At 46.6% G+C, this 24,035-nt stretch overlaps 1 protein-coding gene across 2 annotated transcripts in view; it reads right to left on the reverse strand.

The window, feature by feature from the left end:
- LOC135907495 (KH domain-containing, RNA-binding, signal transduction-associated protein 2-like) overlaps positions 1-24,035 on the reverse strand; it is a 346,553-nt gene that overhangs the window by 188,617 nt on the left and 133,901 nt on the right. The window contains exon 2 of one of the 2 annotated variants that reach the window (XM_070541060.1): positions 2,415-2,513. The exons of the other annotated variant lie outside the window; for it this stretch is intronic. Coding sequence (XP_070397161.1) covers positions 2,415-2,513 — 99 coding nt within the window. The remainder of the gene's footprint in view (positions 1-2,414; positions 2,514-24,035) is intronic. 2 annotated transcript variants of the gene reach the window in all.

Below are 24,035 nucleotides of genomic sequence, written 5' to 3' on the forward strand. Positions count from 1 at the left end.
CGAAAACCTGCGCTTTTGGGCTAGCAACACGTTTGGCATATGAAAATGCTTCACAGAGCAAAATGTTCGTACGCTCTACCATATTCTGCTTCAATATTATCGTGATGTCGTTTGCGCGTCATCATTCATGTGCTAATCGTGCGTTCTCAAATCGTGCATTTTGTGCACTTTTTTTAGCACTACTGGCAATGCCGTACGCGCCATCTGTGTGCAAAGAAAAAAAAATCATTGGAGTTTGACAACGTCTGTCCTGCCAAACACCTAAGAATCATGAAGGCTGGTGCGGTCTAGTTGCGTAGTGATGCAGGTTTTTTTGTCTGATTCCCCTTTCCCGGCTTTTTACATGGGTGTGCTTGTTTGCGAGAAATAACCCAACTCAATTCAAAAGAGACGTTATTACCGAGCGCTGATAGCGTGGCTATAGCGTCAAACTCACAATGTTTGGCACCAAACTGCGCGGGCAAGCTATCTCATAAAGTGGCACTTTGTGCCGCATTATAGTCTTAACGCAGATCTACTATTGAGAACCAGCTGGACGGTGGTTCCTCATCAGGTCCCAGACTGTTTAGGATGCGTAGAGCTCAGCATTCAAAACGAGTCATGGTCTGCGCTTTACGCAATGCAACCACCCATGGACACGTAAGGTTGTGGTGATGAACATTGCGGTTTAAGTCATTAAACACAGATTTATCGAGAGTGTTCGTACTTTTCGTTAATGTAGGGACTGAGAAACTCTACTTGTAATATGGAATATAACCTTCCATGGACGATTCCTTTTTTTCAGTATCACGCGAAAAAGCCGCTGCAAAGGAGGTTCGAACTGCAAAGGACCAGCAATCCAAATGTTTCTTAACTCGGCCCTTCGCTCTCCCGTCTCGACAAGGAAACATAAAATTGCACTAATGCTGTGGTGGAATTAGTGGGCTTTGCATCAGGTTATATTAGCGCGCCGTGCTCGTCTATCTACCTGTTCTGCTTGAGCAACTCTTGCGCTACTAGTACGGGTGCTTCGCCAAACGCCCATCAATTCAGTGTCTCTGAGGAACGCAATCAACAGGCGTAGAGTTCTTTTCCTGAATACTCTGGGCTCTACAGGTTAAGCCTGCAGCCTCAGCAGAGCTCAGAACATTCTTTTTTTATGCGAAGCATATTACGAGAGCTCAACCCAGCTCCTCAGGCGCGGCGGTGTCGCCATGAATACCACGTGACACCGTGACGTCACGACAGAGGAGAAACAGGGCTCCAACTCGCGCCGTCGCTCGCGGCGTCGCGGCGGTATATAGGCAGCTGCGCTTGCCTCTGCTAGACACTCACGAGGTGAGATGCCTCCTGGATTCAGAGCTGCGCGTTGGAATGAGAAGCGAAGGTTGCGGCGTGCTACAGAGACTGTTTCTAGGTGGCTTTGCTACGGCGCAGCGACTACGCGCCCCGCATCGGACGCGGTGAGCGTCGAGCAACGCAGCGTTCGGCGCGACAACGAAATGTGCGCCTGAGCAAGCGCCGCACGCCTGAGCCGACGCCGACGACACCGGCTTTTCTGCGACACGAGCTCCTGAACGCTGTCGCGTTAAAATAAAGGCTAGTATGCTTCGCATCCTGGGCTTAACCTTAGCTAAGCTACAGCCAGTTTTTTTCTTTAGATCGCCTATCTTACTCGCCGATGCAATGAATGATTAACTTACTTGAGACACTCACACTGACACATACTGAAAATATGAGAACTAAACATATGAAGTTACGAAATATTGAAACAAAACTTGAAATAGTATTTGAACTGCTTTTAACGAGGAGAAGAAAATGTGAAGAACGAAATGCATTTTGAACTGACAGCAGTCCTACTCGTACACCCTATGCGATGTGTGGATAAACACTCCAACGCAGTGGGAAAGATATGCGTCGAGTTCACTCTAGCTAAATTCACGGAAACATAGGTAACCTTCTTATGCGCATTTTTGCTCCACAACGTGGCTGCCGTTCAAGAAATATCGAACTTTTCTTATTTGTCATTAAATGTGGTTCGTTAAATAGGCTAGAGGGACTTGGGCAGCTCGGGCCAGTTTGATTTTCGTTGCAACGGATGGTCAGTACAGAGTATACAATTATCTTCGGAGACGCCACAATACAGCTTAAGAGTCTCAAATTAGGAATAACCAAAACAGTCTAAAAAAAGCTAGAAACGACAACGAAAGCGATTAACGAACCTACGTCGAATTCTAACATAAAGTAGGATTATTAACTTCTTACTTACGAGTTTTACATTTTTTACCTACAAGAAAGAAAGACATATAAAATAAAAATTGAAGTTATTACTGCTTCAAATTATTAAAGAGTCTAAAGTATATTAACCATAACTACTCACATGACGCTATTACTAACTTTTTTTCTGCGATCCATTCCAGAAAGAATGCACTTACCACAATAGCTGTCAAACGGTTGTTCTAGCAAAGGCTTCAAAACCGTAAGCTGCGCCCACGACCGCGAGGTATAATAAAACCTCTTCCGAGTCGACTCACCTGCAAAGGAACAAAAAAAAAGATCAACATCAGCTTTCAATTTAGAACATCATGTTAGTGTCATGCCACAAGTGCGCATGCGCACAAAATTAAAGTGTATCATTTCTGGAGCACGTGATGCAGTTATGGATCGACAGTGGTAGAACAAGGGTCAAGCTGGATCCAGGCCACATTTTGACATGGCGATTAGCCCAACTCAGGGTGCTAGTCGAAACGTTTCGACAAGGGGACTTCGACTTCGTAGCCATGTGCCTTTGTAAAGCCAACTCCCCTTGTGGAAGCGCTGGCTGCCGACGAATACACCAATTGTTCGCCCAATGTTGATAATATCAAGTCTCCATGTTCATGTGAACCTCTACGTTCCTTCGAAACAGTTAGGTGACAAAATTCGCAGCATCAAAATTTTTTAACTTTCGAATGAAGGGCATGTTGCGCAAAGACATGGCAGAGAACACACGGAAGCAATTAAAACAGCAATAGCTCTAGTGCTAACGGCACCAGATGTCGTAACAACCAACCTAATGCACAAAAAAAAGCATGGACACTATTTCAGGCAAAAAAGTGAACGAAAGGATAACGTACACAAAAAAAAGTGATATTCCTACGAAGGCGTCACCGAAAAAAACCTACTTCGTAGACTTAGACAAGTGTGATTTACTCAGATAAACCTTCATTTTTAATGTAGCATGACGCAATAAACAATGACAAAAGATATTTCGAGCAAAACACGGATACTATACTTTAATATGCTTGCGTTTTAACTATGAATAATTAATGATGAAACAGCTAATTTGGCTTGTCATTTAACATCACTGCACACCTCATGTTCCCAATTAAAACGGCTAAAGTAAAGACCATTTAAAATTTTTGCATAGAAAAATGTGAAATACAGCTAACCATAGCTATCATTAGCGAAGCTCTCAGATACGTTTTTTACTGAATTTGGAAGTTAGGTGTTATGGTAGACACTCGGTGCTCGAGCGGGTGTGCAGACCATCATTTGTATAGGTAAATGTGCGAAGAGCAGAAACAAGAAGGACAGGCAGGAAGTAGCGGTGGAGTAAAATTAAAATAAACTGACAGTAATTAAAAGACGTTAGACAATGCAACGAAGTGGTAGTGTCAGCATGATGATGATGATCAATTATTAACCTTTGAAGGCTCCGATTGGGATATTACGTAAATGGGTAGCATGCATAAAATAAAGCCAGAAACACACTCATGCGATGTGAAGTAACCAAAACATACAACGCAACTGGATCCGACATTTACAATGGGGTGAAACACAACCACGAAGGTTACAACTACAACTGATTCAATGAGTCCGGTAATAAGATGATCGTAGACGCATAATGGTCACAATCGTATCGAGTATAAGGGCATAATGGTCATAATTTTAACGTATGCTAACTGAAGAAAATGCGCATGACTGCTGCACTAGTCGTATTCATGCGGGTCTTTTTCGGAGCCAGTTTCTGCTCGCTGTACGCGGTAATGAACCCGGAGGGCAATTTGACTGCATTAGCACGTGTAGTGGAGCAGCCCTACTAATGTTATGTTTTCGCATAGGCAGAAAGCTTACTCAGCAAGGGGCCTATGTATAGTACGAAGCAGATGTCGTAACGGGCACCGCATCAGTATGGGTAAGTACAGAGAAAAACTGTAGCAATATAAATGCGTTAGAAAAAATATGTGTTGGAAAGGATAGAACTGAAGCGGAGCGACACCTATTGTGAAAGAAAGTATGGAGATCGGGCTCACTTTGCGGTTTCTACTGCAAAAAGCAGTGCCGCCACGTCTCCGTGCAGCCAAGTATTCAAAACACACAAACACTCAGAATGTCTTGTTGCAATTGCGGAACTGAAGTAGAAGCTGTGAGACGTCTCTGGATGCTCGAAACCGCGATGTAGGATAAGGAGACCACGACTAGACGCGGAGAGACGGGTGGTGTGTGAAAACTGCGTGTTCCCATGATCGCGCTTCCTATTGGCTCATGCTAACTACAGCTTACCGCTAGGTGCTACGCCATTGCGAAACTGAACCAACAAAAAAAATGAAAGAAAGTGGCCCACAGGGGCTGACGAGATTGTGCGTAGCCTGTTGGCGCGCCGGCCGAACGGTCCTAAGCGTGCTATCTCTGAATAAAAATAGGTGCATCGGGAATTCTCATTACAGTAAGGAAACGTGCTCTTTGAGCCCGAGTAAATTTGTTTTTATTTTTTGTTTCAAGTTAGCGTTGTCCTCAACGAAATAGGGCATTTCAACTCGGGATCACTAGCGGTCCTAGTTACTAACGTGCAGAACTTTTGCTCAGATACGGAGGCGTTCCATCGATCACAAAGGACCCGACATGCGTTGTGTGGCACTGTTAAATTTATTTTCCCGGGCAAAACTTTGAACATGCGAGTTGCCGCGATATTAGAATGTCGCAATCGCAGAAGACATTTGTTAGTGAATCAAGATTTTCGTTCGGAAGTTGGCTATTGTCACTGCCTCGTTCCTACTTTCTCCAAGTCAGTCAATAAAAAAGAAAAACTGCAATGAAACGTTGGCTGTCGAATGCTCGAAATGCATTCGGTATGCGGTATGTGGTATGCATGAACACAAGCTCGCAATACGCCGCCGCTGCTATTATTGCCTAGCACCATGTTCTTCTATTATGAATTACTAAACGTTCATCCAGGATTTGCACAGTGCAGCGTATGTCTTGAGTTATAACTCTCGAATATGCAGAGGTCCTAACTATTTCGATTGCTAAAATAAAATATAAATCAAAGCATAATTCCTCAAACCCTGAAGATTGACCGCTATTTGTAGCTACAGCAGACGTCCAATACGGCAAGGCGTGAATCACCTTTCTCATGTAGCCTTTACCTGACAGTTACAAGAACTACTCGGCCTATTGGCCAAGATCGAGGTGCCTCAAAAACACATTCCCGAAAACTACGACCCTTTTAGAAAAACTGGAAAGCAGCCATTATGTACAAGGGAGAATTTTCGGTTACGTCTTGACAAAAAGTCGTGAGGATGACTTTAAGCGTCAAGTAATATTCAGAATACCCCCCTCCGCCTTGCTCACCCCTGTCGAGAGACTTTGCTGCAGACCCGTAATTCGAACGACCCTCACCATTTATGCGCTTGGGGTCATATTTTCTTGTTATCTCACTTTCTTTCTTTTTCGTAACCATAGCGCAAAGCAACCCACCCAAAGAATTCACTGGCTACCCTCCCTTTCCTACCATTCTGTCATTCCTCTATAGAACACCGGGGTGGAATGTTAAGCTTACAGAACGCCATTCTCAAGATTTCTGCAATAAATACTCAACGTTCTAGCGGACGCTAAACATCTGACGCCAGGCTTGGAAGTGAAAATGAAAAAAGAAGTATTTCGAAGTTCTGCCTTCGGCGTTGGAGTTTCGCATTACCATTTCATAAAATCGAAGATTATTATGCGTTAAAGCGCAGCTTCCACTTCGATCGCTGCAGCTAGGGCAGCCATCCGTGAGAAAAACGAAATCGATTTTGTAACTTCCGACGTCTCCCGATTCTGTGCGCACCACTCGGTCATAGTCCAACTGTCAACAGAGTGCGGCGTCTCTTTTCATTTAAATTATTCTCGGCCACTTCGACGGAAAGAAGGAATAAAAGGTCCGTAACAGCTGTCACGAAGCAGAAGGAACTATGAAAGGTTATTTATCTTGCGTGCATTATCCTTATTCAGGTATACATGTCAAATACATCAACGTGCTTTAAATAGTTGTGCTGTTCACTTGCGCTATCTATATATACACACACATATATATATATACACACACACACACATATATATATATATATATATATATATATATATATATATATATATATATATATATATATATATATATATATATATATATATATATATATATATATATATATATATATATTGGATAGCTTGAAATTCGGCTAGTTGCTGAACTTGCATGTTCGCGCGACAAAGACGACAAAAAAGAACAGAAACACGAACTGAAAGAAAAAAATATTGGGTTTTACGCACCAAAACCACATTCTGATTATGAGGCACGCCGTAGTGGAGGACTCGGTAAATTTCGACCACCTGGGGTTCTTTAACGTGCACCTAAATTTAAGTACACGGGTGTTTTCGCCCCCATCGAAATGCGGCCGCCGTGGCACGGATTCCATCCCATGACCTCGTGCTCAGCAGCCCAACACCATAGCCACTGAGCAACCATGGCGGGTACGAACTGAAAGGAACGAGACTGAAAACGTTAGCGGCTATTCATACTTAACCTCATTCGCTTATATATGTCATCATCCATTGTTACCTCCCGCTAGCGCAAAGAAAATATGGGTGTATCGTTTACTGATCCCCCTAAATTATGTCCATGCTCGGACCGCGAAACAAGTTGCGAACCGGAGCAATTGGTGCACCATTCCAATGTTCAGTTTCGGCGCGACCGCCTCCTACGTCATGACGTCAGGATGAACACACCTCAGAAACAAAACGAAACTGATTCACAGGAGAGCTAATAAAGTAAATTACTTAGGGCATTCTCAGGCTTTCTGATAGTTATGTTAGGGGAGGGGGGGGGGCAGATTTTAGGTTGAAGATTTTAAATTAACACAAAAAAAATGAAATTTTCAGAATGTCATGTCAGTACTCCACCATTAGGTCACCCTTGTACAAGCTAGCGGCAACAATGGTAGCAAAATTATCTCACAGCTCGTCAAATAAACTCGAATTTGCGGCACTATGTTTTCAGCGCTCCAACACTACGTATCCTTTTATGTGGAATACGCGAGGCACGCAACCGAACATCTCTTGTGGCCGTCTTCAAAGCAATATCACGCGAAACAATACGCTGTCGAATAACGCAGATCATATAAAATGGACGTAGAAAGACGGAAAGAATCATGAAAAAAAAAACATAGAATGATGAGATATACACACTCGTTATGTCACTTCGCTTCGATAGATAGTGACGCACTACGCTAACACTTCCCTCGAGACTCTCGCCGTAAAGATGCCACTCGGTAATTGCGCGTCGCCGTGGGAACAATGCCGGCAGAATAAACGCCGCTACTGGCGATAAATATGCCACCAGCGATGTCGTCATTTCCGCGGAAATGAGGGCGACATTTTAACACAAAAAAAAACCCAAACGTATAAACAGAAAGGAACCACCGCGAGTGTTTGGAAAGGGCGCGGGTGTCCTTGCTTATCTTTACCGCGCCTCTGTCTTGCGTCAAGCGAGGGGATAGGAGAGCAAAGATGCGACAGCTATGGAGCGATGCGTTCTGCATGCGACGCTATGCGACTCCCTTAAGTGCTAGACACTTAAGGGAGTCCCACGAGTACTACACCGGCGCCGTAAATTTAAATGCTACCACTGAATACGCCGCGCAGTCTACTTCGCATTACAGATAATTTCTTCCATGTTTGCGTTCGCGGAGAGAGGTGCACGTAATTGCATCCGCATCCCACTCAAGTCGTTCCCTTTATTTTCGTTTCATAAGGAATCAAGATACCGTCGCGAAGAGTGCTAGCCCAGTGTATTCCAACATGTGTGTTTTTCAGTACTGGTGCGAATACTGCCTTATCAAAAAGCGCAAGAACGTTAATAAGGAAACGAACGCTTGCTTTTGTCTGGGGTACATCGCTGTGTTTATATCTATACGTGTATTTATTTCCATGAGCGCTCTATGAAGATGACGCGGTATTACGCAAACCATTCCGGGCTGCATGCTCTCCAGTTTACATCACATGGCATCCCCAAATTCAGCTTGCTATATGATAACAGCACTCGTGAAATTCGGAGACATGTTCAAGTTGTCTTGCAGGCGTAATGCCCGACACCAGGCAAGAAACTAATTTCGATGATATTAAGAGAGTCTTCTCATTGCTGCTTTCTTATTTTGTTTGAGATATGGTAAAAAGATACGTTAGAGCCTGAAAGGAAAATAAGATTTTATTTGCTGCTTGGCACGTGGTCGTCAAGGCCAGGGAAGGTAGACATATAGGGTACAGAAATGTGCGAGAGCGCCCAAACAGGGGGCTATGCGAGCACCTAAGAACACATTGCCCTTGCATAAAAGAAGCACTTATGAACGTTACCTAAACCACCTACATCCCGCAGCTGTTATCGCAGTGCCTATGGGACTTCGATCGCTGTGTTTCGAAATCGCCGCTCACATCAGGCCCATTCGGACTACAAACGGACTGTGGTCACCGTAACCGCGGCTATTGCCTCATACCGACTTCGTTCCGCCAGGGATGTTTGGGCTTGCTTGCTCAAGCGCGCCTGGTGCGCCCTTTCGCTCGTCACTGGACTGCCTTGTCTTTGCTACCTCGCGGTGCTGTTTCTCTGTTTCGTGGCACCTTCCTTCGGCAAAGGTGTTTGCGAAAGGGACCACACACACAGACGCGCGGAGGGTCGGACGCGTAGCTTGCTGTGGCGTGCCCTTGGCGAAGCTGTGGCGCAATGTTTGCCAGCAGGCCCGCAGCGCCAGGTCGAAGTGTCTCGCACCCGCATACGCAACACGACGAAGGACAGCTCTCTTCTCCATTTTTTTTTTGCTTTTCTTCTTCAAGTGCTAAGAAGAGTCTTTATCCCCGTCCATCTCTCTGACGTCCCGTCTTCTCCCGCCAGCCTGTCCTTTGTCTCACACACTATCTCTCTCTCAATTTATTCGCTCTTTCCCGTCGAAACCCTAAGCCCCTCGCTCGATCACCACGTGGTGCTGTTTAGATATATACTCCCTACTGGACATTCTTACACGTGTTGCGCAATATCTGTTTCCTTTCCCCAAAAAATCCTGCTAATAGTTACCGCGTCCATTTCCGCTTTTTAAACAAAATTTTGTCGGTATTCTTTCACCAAACAATTGCGGTGTCTCCTTTATTTTTACACCTGTCTTCCGCCGCAAATTTACTTCTACTACGCCTTTGTTCTTCTCACAGAGCTACGTAAAAGACTTAGCCGTATAATTCTTTTTTTTTGCGTTGCAAGATTGCGCCTGTTTCTACAAAAGTAACGATACTCAGACGGTGCTTGCCAAGTAAGAAAACATGAGAGAACGTTTGTCAGCGAAATAGAGAGAGGGATAGAGAGAGAGAGGTATATACGAAGGCAGAGATGTTAACCAGTCAAGGGTCTGGTTGGCTACCCTACATTGGGGGAAGGGAAAAGGGAAAAGAGAGAAGGTAGAGAGAAGGTGTAGAGACGTGTATGGACAGTTCTTGAGTAACAGCCACTCGCGCAGACCAGACGTTCTGAGGAAGCACAAAACTGCCTTGACTGCCTTCTGAGCCAGCGATCGATGGGGACGGTGCTCTAGTACTGTCTGTTCACTCACAGGACGATCATCTAATTTCCTCAATGTGTTGGACAAAGATTGTCTTTGTGCTTGAAATCGAGGACAATGGATGGCAGCGAAATGAATAATGAAAAAACGCGGCCCAAAATGACAGAGCTCGAACCGTAACACGGAGTACTACTTCTAAGTTGTAACACCAATATGATAAGAGTATTCGCATGTTCAGTTACACATATTACTATGAAGTTGTTCGCGGAACTTGCCAAATAGTTCACTAGCGATAGCGCGCAGCTTTCTTCATTACATGGTGCCATGCTCACTAAACTCCCTCATTGGGTGAGCCAAAATGTGCACAAATTCATCTGTGTGGTCGCGTGTCCTTGCCTCGCCGTTCACTTCCAGTTCAAGTTCTCGACCTGGCAGAGCATTGCCATCTTTTTTTCTCCGATTATCGCTGTTTTTTTTATTTATGCTCCGCCTCATCAACACTATGTAGTGCAGGGAAGGCTAAAGCCCCGTTCCCACAGGCGGCATACCTACCCTCCCGTTGCCTTCACGGCACCGTATGACCTGCTACCGTACGCTAGCTTTTCCTCGCCAGCTTCTCCTAAAAAAAAAAAACAAAAAAAAACAAATAGAACAGAAAGAAAACATAAATGATGCCGACTTCTCGTTGTTTAAAAATATGCTTGGCGAGGAAACATTTATTTCCTGAAGGACTTCGGTGCCACCGCGCTAACGGGACAGTATGTACGACGCCTGTGTGAATCAGGCCTAAAGCTCACATCACCCGGTAACGTTAGCCGGTCGCGTGTCCCAGAAAAGGGAGGATGGATCGGCCGTTGTCTGCCAATCATTTTTCCGACAAACTTGCATTCTGTCGACGTCACACGCAAAGCGTATAAAGGCGGACAATAAGGAACCATTCAGATGGTACAATAATTCTGGTACTGTTATTCTGGTACTATTCTTCCGGTACTGTTTGTCGGAAGACCGACGCGACCACCAATGTTATCGCTTTACCGAACATATTTTTGGTGGGATTGTTGATAGTTGCGCGCTCCTTTCGACAGTTTTCGCTCGCATACTGGACTCCCAAAGCCGTGTGTTACTGTAGGTTGACGCTGAGCTTCGGAAAGCAAGGCGTTTAGCCATCTCCATGATTCGCCTGGGAGGAATGAGCTTGGATATTTGGAAAGGATGCACTTTCGTGAGTGAGTGAACTGATACAGGACGCAGTAAGCAATGCGTATTGACGGGCGTCTCGCAATAAGTACAGGCCCGAAAGTATCTCTAACCATAGTCGCCACCTGTCAAAACGAACTGCTGCTTCTAGGCGCAATGGACGGAAAGTTAAAAAATAAAATTAGAACAAAATACCGGCATGGTCGCAAAATGAAGGCAAACTCAAACAAAGCCATTCATGCATTCAGCCATTTTAGTTTGGCAGACCATGGAGTGCCAGCCACTCTTTGTAGACAACACGAATTGAATTTCGGGCAGCGAGTGACACGCATGTAAGTGGACGGTACCGACGTAGAATGCCAGAAAGAGTTTTCAAGCCATCATTTGCCTACAACATTTTTTTGTTTCTGTTTTGTTTTTGGCTACAGAGAAGAGAGCAAAGAAGGAAGACCACGAAAAAGGCCCCTGTGACCATTACGGTTATTGCACGGGCAACGTTTGCAAAGAAAATAAACATACGAGGACGATTTCGACGCGGTACATCGAAATAAAGCCAGCGTACATAATATACAATGCTCGCTCTCTCCTTTCCTGGACTTCCTCGATCCTTTTCCTTTCTCTCTTTCTTTTTTTTTCTGCAGCTGCGTAGAGAAACGCGCTTTCCATGCGCTTGACCTCGGCATGTCTCCTTACACCACGCTAGCCGGACGCAGCCTCCATAAATATTTGATGCGACATAATGCGCCCGACCTGGACTTATTATGCCTGAGCGCATCACCGGAGAAACGGTCGGAAGCTCTTGGCGGTAAAGAAGGACAAGAAACCACCACAATCCTTCGCGGGTGGATGCAGGTAGAGTACAGCTCGGTAAAGGTAAAAGGGCCAGAGGCTTCACTCGAGAGACAGTGCGTATTTTTCCAACGGCAACTGCCGTCTGATTCTTTTTTTCCCTCTTCTTACATTTACTTAGTCTCCGAAACAGTCAAAATGTGCGAGGTACTTCTGGGCATAGCAGACTTCACCTTTTCCCTCAGTAGCAGCCGGTACGGTTGCAGAGTATTCTGGACGGAGATAACAAGACGAAGGAGTTCACTGAGGCAACTGAAGCTGCGAAGTTCAAGACACGCTTAGGAATACGTCCACGTGAAGCTCAAACATAGCCATGCCCCTGTGAACGAACTTATCGAAAGAGCGTGAATCGATTGGTTAAGAGTAGGCAAGTATGAAGAGCAGTGCGACTTTCCCTTTGTTTGTTCATCCCCCTACCGGTCGGCTTTTAGAGAAAATGTCGGCACAGTGGGACCCAAAAGAGAATCTGGAAAATCTAGACAAGCGGATTTGAAACCCCAGATAGGTGGTAAAATTGAAAACAAAAACGAAAAAAAAGAAGCTGTTCGCAAAGGATAGCTTGAAAGCTCTTTCTGTCATTCTACGTCGGTACCGTCCACTTACATGCGTGCCGCTGCCCGAATTTCAATTCATTTTGTCTACAAAGTGTGGCTGGCACTCCATGGTCTGGCGAACTAAAGTACTTTCAGCTCGAGGAATCATATGACGGTGAAGAAAGGCGAAAGGAAAGTTGAATTTGCCCCAATAATGCGGAACAGTGAAACGATAGCTGTCGCAATATCATAAACCGTGAAGGTTTCTTCGAGCTCTAGCAATCCCTCTTCGAGAAAAAAAAAATGTCAGTGATGCCTTTAGTCTGAGTCGCCTTCTTTTCTGGAACTGGCGGCCCAGGTGGCAAAGGAGCGGCGAAGCCCGACTCTCTCTCTCTCTCTCTCTTTCTGTTATTTGCTATCTTGCTGTTCGCTTCTTACCATTGGCTTCGTTTTCACGTCCCCCTTTGCTGATACTGGCGGCTGCTTGCTTCTGTCTTACCCGATTATACAACTTGGGCCAATTACTCGGTGCCCGAATGGGCAACTTGGGTCGGTGGCACGAAGGGAGCTTGCGCTTGGGCGATATTTCTGGTAGAAACACGGCCTCTTGTGTGGGCCGATCTCAGAGGTCATGCACAGCCAGGCAAAAAAAAACATAATTTCGAGGTTCTTGTTATTCTTTCGCCCTCTTAATACTTAAGTCCGAGAAGATATAACGTAACATATAAGCGCTGTCGGTGTTTTGTTTAGTGACGTTTGTTTGTGGGCTGTCATTCTCATATTTGCGACGGATAACTTTGTGAAGAACGTAGGTATATGAGCAACTTTAGTGATGGAATAGTCTGGCAGTATAACCCGCATATACCGCATGTCATACAGAAAGGCGTGGCACGTACATATACCTAAATATATGCGGAAATCTTCTCTCACAGACAACTCCGCCGACGCCGACACCGGATTTTCTGCGACACGGGGCCCTCAACGCCTTCGGGTTAAAGTGGCCTAGTTGGTTTACTTTCATCGCTTTGTAGCATTGAGGCAGGCATAGTGAGAAACCAAATTAGTGGAGAACAAGGAACACACATGTGAAGCGCAAGAACCGTTCAAAAAGCAAGTTACATTCCATTCGCTGATATGCGTAGGAACCATCTACCTTTTTCCTTTATAAAGCTAATGCAAAGTTCACTGGTATTTCAGCCATCAACACCAGCGGACATGGAAAACCACCACGGGAATGTCTCTATCAAAGATATCGCTGTGAAAGCCCTTACCCACAAATTGGTCAATGTGTTGCATTGAGCTTGACTGCAAGGTCTCTCTAGAAAATTTCGCTGCGCAGTCTTTGCGATCCCGGCATCATCTTTGCGGGCATGCACTGGTGTTTGAGCTTCGGCAACGCGACCGAGGTAACATAGCGGAAGGCGCCACCTCTCGCTATGCATGAATAGAGCGCTGACAAGAACTGTGCATCAACGAGCAATTAAGAATAACCCCATGAGTAAAATATATTATACAAGTGCCGACAAAAGACACGCACGACTGGTAAAGCTTCGTTTGTCGGATAGCGCCAAAGGCACGCAGAGGCCATCCCTAGAGCACCTGTAGACACGCACATTATGTAGATATTTGGCGCAAGTAGATAAGTACATGAATGAACGCGTCACGGAACGAAGAAGTTTTCAGGGAGCTTTTATATTTGTCGCTGATTTTATAGTGTTTCTGGACAGTTTTAGTAAGAGTTTCCAAGAATAATGTGCTGATGTCTTTGCGATCTTTCGCGAATGTAAGAGACCATTTGACGGAACTTTGAAGTGCCTGTCGATAATGCGCTTCGGTTTCTTGACCGTCAGTTTGCCTCAAGTGATAGTAGGACTTACTGGGCTTAGAGTTCACGAGCTAGCAAACCTCTTCTCCAGTTTAATTCAGACCAATCTAAGTTGATGAAGAATGGCATAACTAACGCATCCTTTTCCATAGCCCCTTTTAGAAATCATGCCCGCACCTAATGAAAGCCAGTTTTCAGCAAGAGACTGCGCGTCTCAAGGAGGCTGGGTGTCCTAACCATGTGTTGGTGTCGGTGGCGGAAATGCTACTCAAACAGGCATGATCCAGAAAATTCCCCCGTGAGATTGCGAGAGCTAGCGGCCGTAACTAGGTGAAAACCGCCGTTATTCCGTATATATATATATATATATATATATATATATATATATATATATATATATATATATATATATATATATATATATATATATATATATACACAGTAGGTATCGCATATATTGAAAAAGAAGGAAGCCGAGGAAACGTGTGGGCTATTAGTTCAGCTCCAAACATGCTAAGTACTCTGCGTGAAACAACTAACCCTATGAGGACAAAAAGAAGTAAAAAACGGTCTGTGACGAGAAGCAATAATATCAGTTCGTCGTATGCGCCGTACGGGTGGTCTGCCTACCGCATTCCAATGTCATGCGGTAAAGGCTAGATAGGTCAAACCAGAAGATGCATCAATGAAAGCTTGACAGATCACAGAAACAACGTGAAGAGTGTATAAAATGACGGTTTTCTGGCTTTTCAGTGCAAAACGTGTAAATGTCATCCTCTTCTAGACGACACCGCTATTATAGACAGGAATAAACATGAGCGTGTCAGATTAATAATGGAAACTGAGCCCATCCTCTAGGCCGCTGTCCAATGTGTAAGCAAACCTTCACTATCATTGTCCGCTGAAGAAATTGATTACTTGAGCATGCCTTGACGGGTAAATTTCATGGTGTTTTTCTTGGTGTTTTTGCCATGTACCGGTTTTAAGGTTGTTTTCACGCCGTCGTGTACCTTAGGGTTGATGTCGCTGTGCACACGGTTTTGCGTGAGCATAAGCGCAACCTGCCCCGGAATTAAAATTTTGTTGCTGATATTTAGCGCTTGTGACCATCCGTATACTTTCTCCTTGCGTCCTTTTTTTTGCTGCCCTACGGCAGATACCATCGCATGTCTTCCCGAGAGACTCGTCACGTGTGAAAGCGCTCCAGCTCCCCGAATGAGTACAGTTCCTGTCGTCACAAGGAGGTTTTAAAAAAGACCTCTTTGGGATGTCACGGCTCGTGCTGCCGGAGAAAAGCACCACGTGAGCGCCGCTCTGTTTGCGATACACGTGCAGGGAGACAGAAGGAGCGAGGGCTCGCCACATTGTAACGCAGTTTGCGTCGCGCGTGTCTGGCCTACGCGACGCCATCAATTACGCGCGCGAAACCCTCGCAGCATGCTTTCCAACGGCGGAGTGCGCAAGCGTTAGCGTTGGGAAGGCTCGCCGTACATGTCAACACAGTTTAAGTAATACGACAAAAAGGAAAAAAAGTAGAGCGTTTTATTTGACGTTTGAGTGCGTCTAGGGTGCGGCGGGTAGCTGCTGTTGGACAGCACAAACTATAGGAGCGATCAACGTCCAACGAATGCGAAAAACCGCAGACAAATTAAATAAAGTGGCACGTAGGCTACCTGTTTTAACTTCTCGGGATAGTATTGGCTACTCCGTGGTGGATATCACACGGTATGACCTTGTGTCGTCCTAACATTCCATAAAATAACTTATGCGTTCATAAACTTATGGGACGGGACTTCATCTTTTCTTGATTTGGAGTTGACTTTTAGTTTTAGTGTGCAATTAGGGTACATGTGTGACTGCACCTTGTGCTATTATGATTCGAAGTTGACTGAGTTTTCACGCGTTTAATTTGCTTTAATATCTACGTGAAAACGAGTAGCCGGCGCCAATTAAAGGCGACAACATCTTCTAAGTACCATATAATAATAAAAAAGAGAACAGAACTACGAGAACTTTCTACGCCAGGTCGAGTAAGGTTCATTGAATTGCAACGAGATGCATTGCCTTACAATTTCACACTCTCACGACGCAGTTGAAAGCTTCCACCAACTTCACATGAATGCGTGCGGACGGACGGACGGACGGAAAAACTTTATTGTGAGTCCTGAGATACGCGATTATTGCGCTGCGGGCCGCTCCCACGATGGTACGGGCAGGCTGGGTCTGGCGGCCGCATTGTGGGCTCTCCGGACGGCCCACATTTGGTCCCCGTAGTCAGAGCTCTACAGTGAGGTATTCCATCTTGACTGGCGTGCTTGATCCGTGCCTCGTAACTAGGGGCATCGCCCGAGCATATGTTCTAACTTAGCTGAATCGCCGCACTGAGGGCAGGTATTACTAGTATACTTATCTGGATAGATCGAGTGTAATAAAAATGGGTTGGGCCATATCCCCGTCTGCAAAAGTCTGTCGGTGATTGACTGTCTGTGCTTTGGTCAGTTCTTTATGTGGAAGCGGATAGACCCTCCTACTAAGGTAAAAGGCACGGAACATGAGACCTCGTGCCTTGGAGTGGGCTAGCTTATTTAATTGGTGAGCCCCTCTTCAAAGAACGTGTGCTGGAGACCACGTTATCGTATGTAGGGCGATCATTTTGCCCTTGAGAATACAGTGGGCGTCCTTGCTAATGGAGCCGCTGAAAAGGCCCGGACGGCAGCTCGGCAGTAGCTAAAAACATTTGGACGTTGTCCGTCAAATAACGCGATGGCTATGGCAGCTTACTCAGCTGCCCCTGAGGAGGTGCATTCCACCGAGGCCACGTTGACGATTGTTCCCGTGCGGTCAAATGAGACGGCCGTGTATCTTCGACTATCTCCGCAGCGGGCGGCATCGACAAAACAGTTCTCTTTAGGGTTCGCTTTGACCTTGCGATGAAAGGCCAAGGCTCTGGCTCGTCTTCCGACGTTGCGCTGTGGGTGTACATCGCCTGTAATGGGGAAGACGGTGATTTGTTCTCGCTGATTTCTGGGGAGGCTATGGTAGTTGCTATCGATCATCATTTGTGGAACGCCCATGTCGGCGAGTAATTGGCGACCGGCCGTCGTTCCCGAGAGTCTCGCGATCTGCGCCCTCTCTGGGGTCCATAGAGTTGGGGTGTATAGATACTACAGAGTTTATTTATTTATTTGTGCATACCCAGCTGGAGGATCTACTCTGTGTGCGTATAGAGCGGGAGCCTCAGGGTGCTTTTGATGCCTTTCCGAATTAAGGCATTCAGTTGAGTTCGTTGTCATCTTTGACAGTTATGCATTGCTGCGACGTATGTAAAGTGGCACAGTAGGAAAGCATGAATGAGCCTGACCAGGTTGTCTTCGCAAAGGCCGTTACGTTTGCTGGCAACCCTTCCGGTCAGGCCAATGGCGTTATCCGTCTTCTTGGTGAGCCGGAGGACCGTCTGGTTGTTGGAGCCAGAGGACTCCGTGGTCATACCGAGGATGCGGATCGACTTAACCCTGAGAAGTGGGTGACCGTACTTTGTGCTTAGCGACATGCTGCTCTCTGCTAGGGGTTTCCAACCCATTGGCTTGGGACCCCGCCTGTTGGGCCTGTATAGGAGTAGCCCCAATTTGCTCAGTGGGCATCTGAGGCCCGTATTTTTCAGGAAAGATTTTGTGTAATCGATGGCTTCCTGGAGGGCGGTTTCGACGTGCCCGTCGCAGCCTCCAGTGCACCAGATTGTTATATCGTTGGCATATATGGTGTGTCCGATATTGTGAATCTTGGGCAGATTCTCTGACAGTCCGACCATCGCGATGTTGAATAATAGCGCAGATGTGACGGACCCCTGTGGGGTGCTCCGATGGCTCAGTTAGATTTGATCTGATTCGATCTCCCCCGCCTTGAGCACGGCATGTCGCCCTTGAAGGGAGGACCTGACGAAGGAGTGGAACCCCAAGCCCAGGTCGAGGTTCGAGATGGAGTCGAGGATGAACGAGTGTAGGATGTTGTCGAATGCTTTTTCGATATCAAGCCGGAGGATTGCTCTCATGTGCCGTGTGTTGTTGTCCAATATCTGCGTCTTGATGAGCTTTGTGGCGTCCTGAGGGGGGAGGCCGGGTCTGAAACCCACCATCTTGTAGGGGAACCAATCGTTGTTCTGCATAAATTCTGAGATTCTGCTGGGCATGGCTTGCTCTGCAACCTTCCCCACGCAGGACGTGAACGATATGGGCCGTAGGTTGTCCAAGCTCGGGGGTTTACCAGGGTTGGGTATGAGGATGACTCGCGCTATCTTCCACTGCTACGGTACCGCGCATTCTCTGCATACTCGATTGATTTCCTCGGTGAGAAATTTAATTGACTCGTCCTCGAGGTTCCTAAGGGCCTTGTTTGTGACCCCATCGGGACCTGGGGTGGACCTGCTATTAACGTCGTCCAGAGTTCTTCTGATCTCTTCGACTCCGAACGGCTTGTCAAGGGTGGAGTTTGGCCTTCCGCGATACGCCGGATACGCGACGTTGTCGCTCGTCTTTGTCGGAAGGTATTTCCTGACACAACAAACAATACACCCCTCCGAGCGCATTAGTTACGCTGCACAGTACATCTTTACTGCGGTAAAAGCTACTCTATGCACTCGGATGACGAGAAGAGCAAGTGCTAAACCCAACGATGGTTACCCAGTTACGAACAGAGGATCCGTATGGACCCCAAGGGATATTTCGTTTTATTGATCTTTATCGGTGACGCATATCCTTCATACATTGCAGCGGTGCAGATGAATACAACTGCGGGTTCCTCCAAGTAAACTAATTTAATTGCAAGGTAGTATAATCTTGGCGAAACCCCGAAATGGTCAGGAGCTACGCCGTTATGGGAAACTCCAGTATAATTTTGAGCGCCTGTGCTTCTTTGACGTGCACCTAACTCTATGTAAACTAGAGCTTTTGCATCATCATGAACCCCAACGAAATTCATCCATGGAAGCTGAGGTCGAACGCACGACCACGCCCTCAGCAACTCAATGCCATAGCCACTGGGTTGAGTTCCACTAAATCATGCTCTCCATACTCTCGTTTCTCTAGCTATCTTTTTTAGTTTTTGTTGCTAAAATAAGTTGAAGTCTATTTCACGCTCTCGCGGCACTCGCTACTCCATCTTGCAATCACAAAATCTTATGCAATCATGTAAAGATGAATACAGAGTTTTCGCCAGATAACGACTATTCGTAATGAACGTGTACGGATACCACGTAACAGTAGATTGCGACAACGTGGCCCCATCAGTAGGACACCATGAGTAATCAGCCAATTGTTAGTGGCAATCAAAATAAATTACGCCATTTTGCATGCCATTATTATTCACGCCATAGTTAGGGACTCCGTTTACACATGGGTTCCTTTAGCCTGCATCTTGGGTTCTCTAGAACGTGTGGATTCGGACGAAAAAATGAGGCGCCCAGTACAGACTGTACTACCTCGAGCTTGCCCACATGGCACGGGGCACCGCTCCATAAATCACCATGGCTTCTCTAGGACTACCATCACTCCACTCTGGCATTGGTTGACGATGTTCCGTAAGAGCGCGCAATTAGCAGAGAGAAAAAAGAAGCCTACCGAAGTAACAAAGGCAAAATATGAAAAACAAACAAAGGACATGAAAGGCAAGAGCAGCAAATCTGGCTCACCGCGCGCGTGTCGTCAGTTTTATTGCAAATCATGGGGCTTCAGCGAAGAGCAAAGCCTCGCCCCGGGGCTGGGGCGCTGAGGGGGCGCACGCGCGGATAAAGTAAGGCCGACAGGAAAAGGCACTCACTGGGCCATTGTCTGCCCGGCGACCCGTTCGTGCAAGGCGAGCCAGCGCGCTCAGACGAACTGCGTCTAGAAATAAGGAACGTATCCGAGCAAAGCCCGATGAGCCTGTGGCCACGAGTCCCTTTCCTCAGAGCCATCTTGCCTATGACCTCCTTCCATTTGGCGTAGTCTCTCTCCCTCTCTCTCTCTTTGTTTTCTTATCGCGGATTTCACCCCGTCTGGACTTTGGCTCCCGTGCAAATGCACTGCGGCCAGTATACACTCGCTGCCTAACGGTCCGAATGAGTATCAGCATCTGCGTCACATTGCGCATAGTATATCTATTTGTGTTTTTTCTTTTCTTTCTTATCTGTTCTGCATAGCCTTGAGCGAGCCACTTATACAAATATGTCTTCGCCCTTTCTTTTCTCTCTGCTGTTTTGGTCGCATGTCTGTGGAGGCCTGTTAATTTAGACCATCTGGCGTTCTTTAAAGGAGCCCCCGAACACTTTTAAAGCCACCGTTTGTCGAGTGTGGTTGCGTGGATTGATGGCTGGAGAGACAAGTGCAACAAGAAAGGCCGCGATACGAGTACGCAGTCAGAAGTTATTGAGCCGAGAAATTTCAATATCTAACAAAAAAAAAGATGCATGCCCTGAACTCAAATTTTGCGCGGTTGTCTGTCCCAACTTCTCTTGCCCACTGACGCAACCCCTCGCTGCCAATGGTAAGACTTCGAAGCAGCTACTAAGCGGAAGTTCGCGCTCCATTGTTGCCTACAATACGTGTCCTGTGTTCACGGACGCGGGTTACTTCGTTGTGCTGATGGCGGCGTTACCACGGCAAAGAAACTAGCCTTGCGCAATCTAGCACATTTGACGTTTGCCACAGCAGATCGAGCAAACTAGGACTTCGAAACAAGTACTTTTTCTTCGGTTCAGCTACACTTCAGCACAGCATTCCCAACAACAAAAAGAGGTGAGACAACAACGATGCACCGAGGTGGGGAACTTGTACCACGTGAACAACGTCCACGAGCGTATTGCACGTGCAAAACGAGGTGACGAGGCAACAAGATCACTCGCGAGTGTACGCAAGGGAGAAGTTTTTGCGGTCAGAGGCCAGAGCGAAAGAAAAGCCAGTGCTATCACGTCTTGTAGTTGTAGTTATATTTTATTTGTTCTACGGTTGCGTCTAGCTGCGATAGTACAAAAAGTACAGCAAGCAGAATAAGATCTTCATTTATCACGCTTTCTGCTGCAGTGCATTGATTATCTACAACTTCGTTTTTGCCCAATCACGGAGCACCTAGTGTTGGCAACGAATGTTGTATCTGGAGAGCGCCACTGGGTGATGATGCGGTCAACAGCGATGTAGCGATTTGTTTACGAGATCAAAAATAAGAAACATTTTGATATCAGCGTCTCGACTTATGCTGGAGACATCTGCAACCGCCATTCTACGCAACCAGCAACAGTAAGACGGTGGCATCAAAAAAAAAAAAAGGAAGTGTTCGGCGACCCCTTTAACGTGCTCCCGAAGGAACAAAACCAGCGCCTTCTTGCATTCCACTCACACCCCGGAATATCACCACCAGGGCAGGAAAACTGTACCCGTTATCTTAAGCTCATCAGCGGAACGGCGAAGCCACCAAGCTAATGCGGGAGGCTGCCAGAAAAGTACACAGGCGGGTCATGGAGGCAATAGCCCGAAAGTTGCAATGCGCACACAGCGCCCACACACACAGCGCCCCACACAGCGTCCTGGGTCGCTGTGTGGGACCTTGTCGCCATCGCCCACAACTATGCTTGACCTGGTGGCTAATCTGCGTAAGCACTCAACTGACGACGCTACTGACCAACTCGCAAATAATTGCTAACCTTCCGCGGTGGTTCAGGGGCCACGATGTTTTGCTGCTGAACACGTGATCGCGGGTTCGATTGGTGGCCACCGCGGCCGCGTAGAGATGAAGGCAAAATGCTAAAAAAGATGCTCGTGTACGGCGCATGCTTTACAAGCAAGTTAAAAAAAAACGAGGGGGTGAAAAATAATCTGGGTGCCCTCCTACGCAACGGCATTCATCGCAACCCGCTGAACCTTTTCAGGACATCAAGTCCAAAGTTTCTGAAAAATTTTATTCTCCGCAATAATATAACTGGCGCCGTAACTTTCATCGTGCGACCGGTCAACCTTAACGAGGATGCCGCATTACATACCGCAATGTGAATAACTACAGTTCTCCCCGTCACTAGTCTTGACGGCATTTCTTTTCTTTTTTTTCTTTGGAGGAGCTAATACTTATGGTATCGACACAGTACTAGGATCTTTACATGAGATAGAAAGTTAGACTTAGCCGCTCCGCTTGTTCGTGATTCCTATTGCCTGGGGCAGGCCTGCAGTGTGTCATATGGGCCTCCAAGGAGTCTAGTCACGTAGATGGTTTGCTTCTGAAGCCAAGGTACTGTTAGTGTTCGAAGTGAACTTGTCTAAAGCGTCTGGTATGTAAAAATTCTGACCGAGCAAAAAAAAAAAGAAGAAGTGCAAAAGAAAAAAAGAAAGAAGAGGAATAAAGGCGGCAGTACGGGAAGGTGTGTCCAAAAATATCGCAGACAACAGTTGTCATTGGTACACTGCATGCTAAATCGCACCCAGGTATCGCGCCACATCGAATAGAGGAGCTTCGCCAAGGCATGCGTTAGCCAGGCGTTGCTAACGAACCTCCGTCAAATTACGCCGGAAGTGCCACTTCCTGAGCAAGAGAATGACGTCAATGGTGCATTGCGCAAAAGCTATTTGATCTATTGACAGTGCTTCCAGCGGGGCTCTTATGCAAAGTACTAAAAGCATTTTTCCCCTTCTTGATCGGAACTGCAGCGGTTAGCTTTCTGCTCGAATTCTCCTGAACAATAAATCTCGCACTCGCTCACTCATCGACTAGCTCCTTGAGCGCTTCATCTACGGCCGGTAAATTTGTCGACCAATGAATGTACGCCTGCTTTCTAATCGTTATAGTATAATACGTAAGAAGTTTTTAAACAGGGAAGACGATTTCTAGCATTTATGTAAGTTTAGTTGGCACTAAAATTTTCCCAGCCACTCTTCGTTCTATGAAACAGATGTTGGAAGCAAGCTTGAAACAAGAAAAAGGTGTTTGCCATAAATGGACATAACTAAATCTCTACTTGTGCCAACAAAATAACAATGTTTCGAGCATCTTCACGCAAGCACGCCAGCCAAGAAGCATCTTTGATACGACACAACGGGAAGGAAATTTCCGCACGACCAAACTGCCACGCCTCCGAAATCGCGAGGAAGTGACAAACCATTGCGGACGGCACCTCGCCAAATACCGCGAAGCCACCTTGTCACTTCAGAGTTGAATGAAGGCAGGAACTTTCCCTAACACCGCGCAGTGTCCCGCACCTTCTTCTTTTGGGGAGGCGCGCTTTCTTCCGAAAACAGGGCGCCAATATGTGCCCCGCGCACGTCGATCTCTCGAGGAAAAATGAAACAAAGCGAACACCGCAAAACCCGCGCGCATGTGGTTGAAGAAGCCGAGGCGACGATGGGAAACGAAGCGACGGAGCGCCGAAGAAAATTCGTATCGACGTTTATATAAGGCTTCAGAGAAGCCGCGCTTCGGCAGTGTTTGCTGCCGGGATTTTGCTCCCCCCTCGCAAGATGCGTCGCTCCAGTACGGGCGATCATTTCGCCCCTGTCAAGCCTGTCACACCCGTGTCCCATCGGCAAGGAGGGGGGGGGGGGGGCTTTTATAGCATCATACGTGACGCAGGGTTTGAACGCGGCGCCCGTGGATAGAATGGCGCCGGTGGGAAAGAAAGACGAGGAACGTAAGCGCGACGCTAGATCCACGTTACGGAGAGCTCTTGGCTTTGAAAGGGAAAGAGGGTGGAGAGGGTTGCACCAGTGCAGCGATAGCGCGTGTGGGATCGGCGAGAACCCGGCTGTTTGCGCACGGCTCGAAGGGCGCTGTCGCGCAGTACCGCTGCTCCGCAAACGT

The sequence above is a fragment of the Dermacentor albipictus genome, chromosome 6 (assembly GCF_038994185.2).
Source record: "Dermacentor albipictus isolate Rhodes 1998 colony chromosome 6, USDA_Dalb.pri_finalv2, whole genome shotgun sequence".
Lineage (NCBI taxonomy): Eukaryota > Metazoa > Arthropoda > Arachnida > Ixodida > Ixodidae > Dermacentor > Dermacentor albipictus.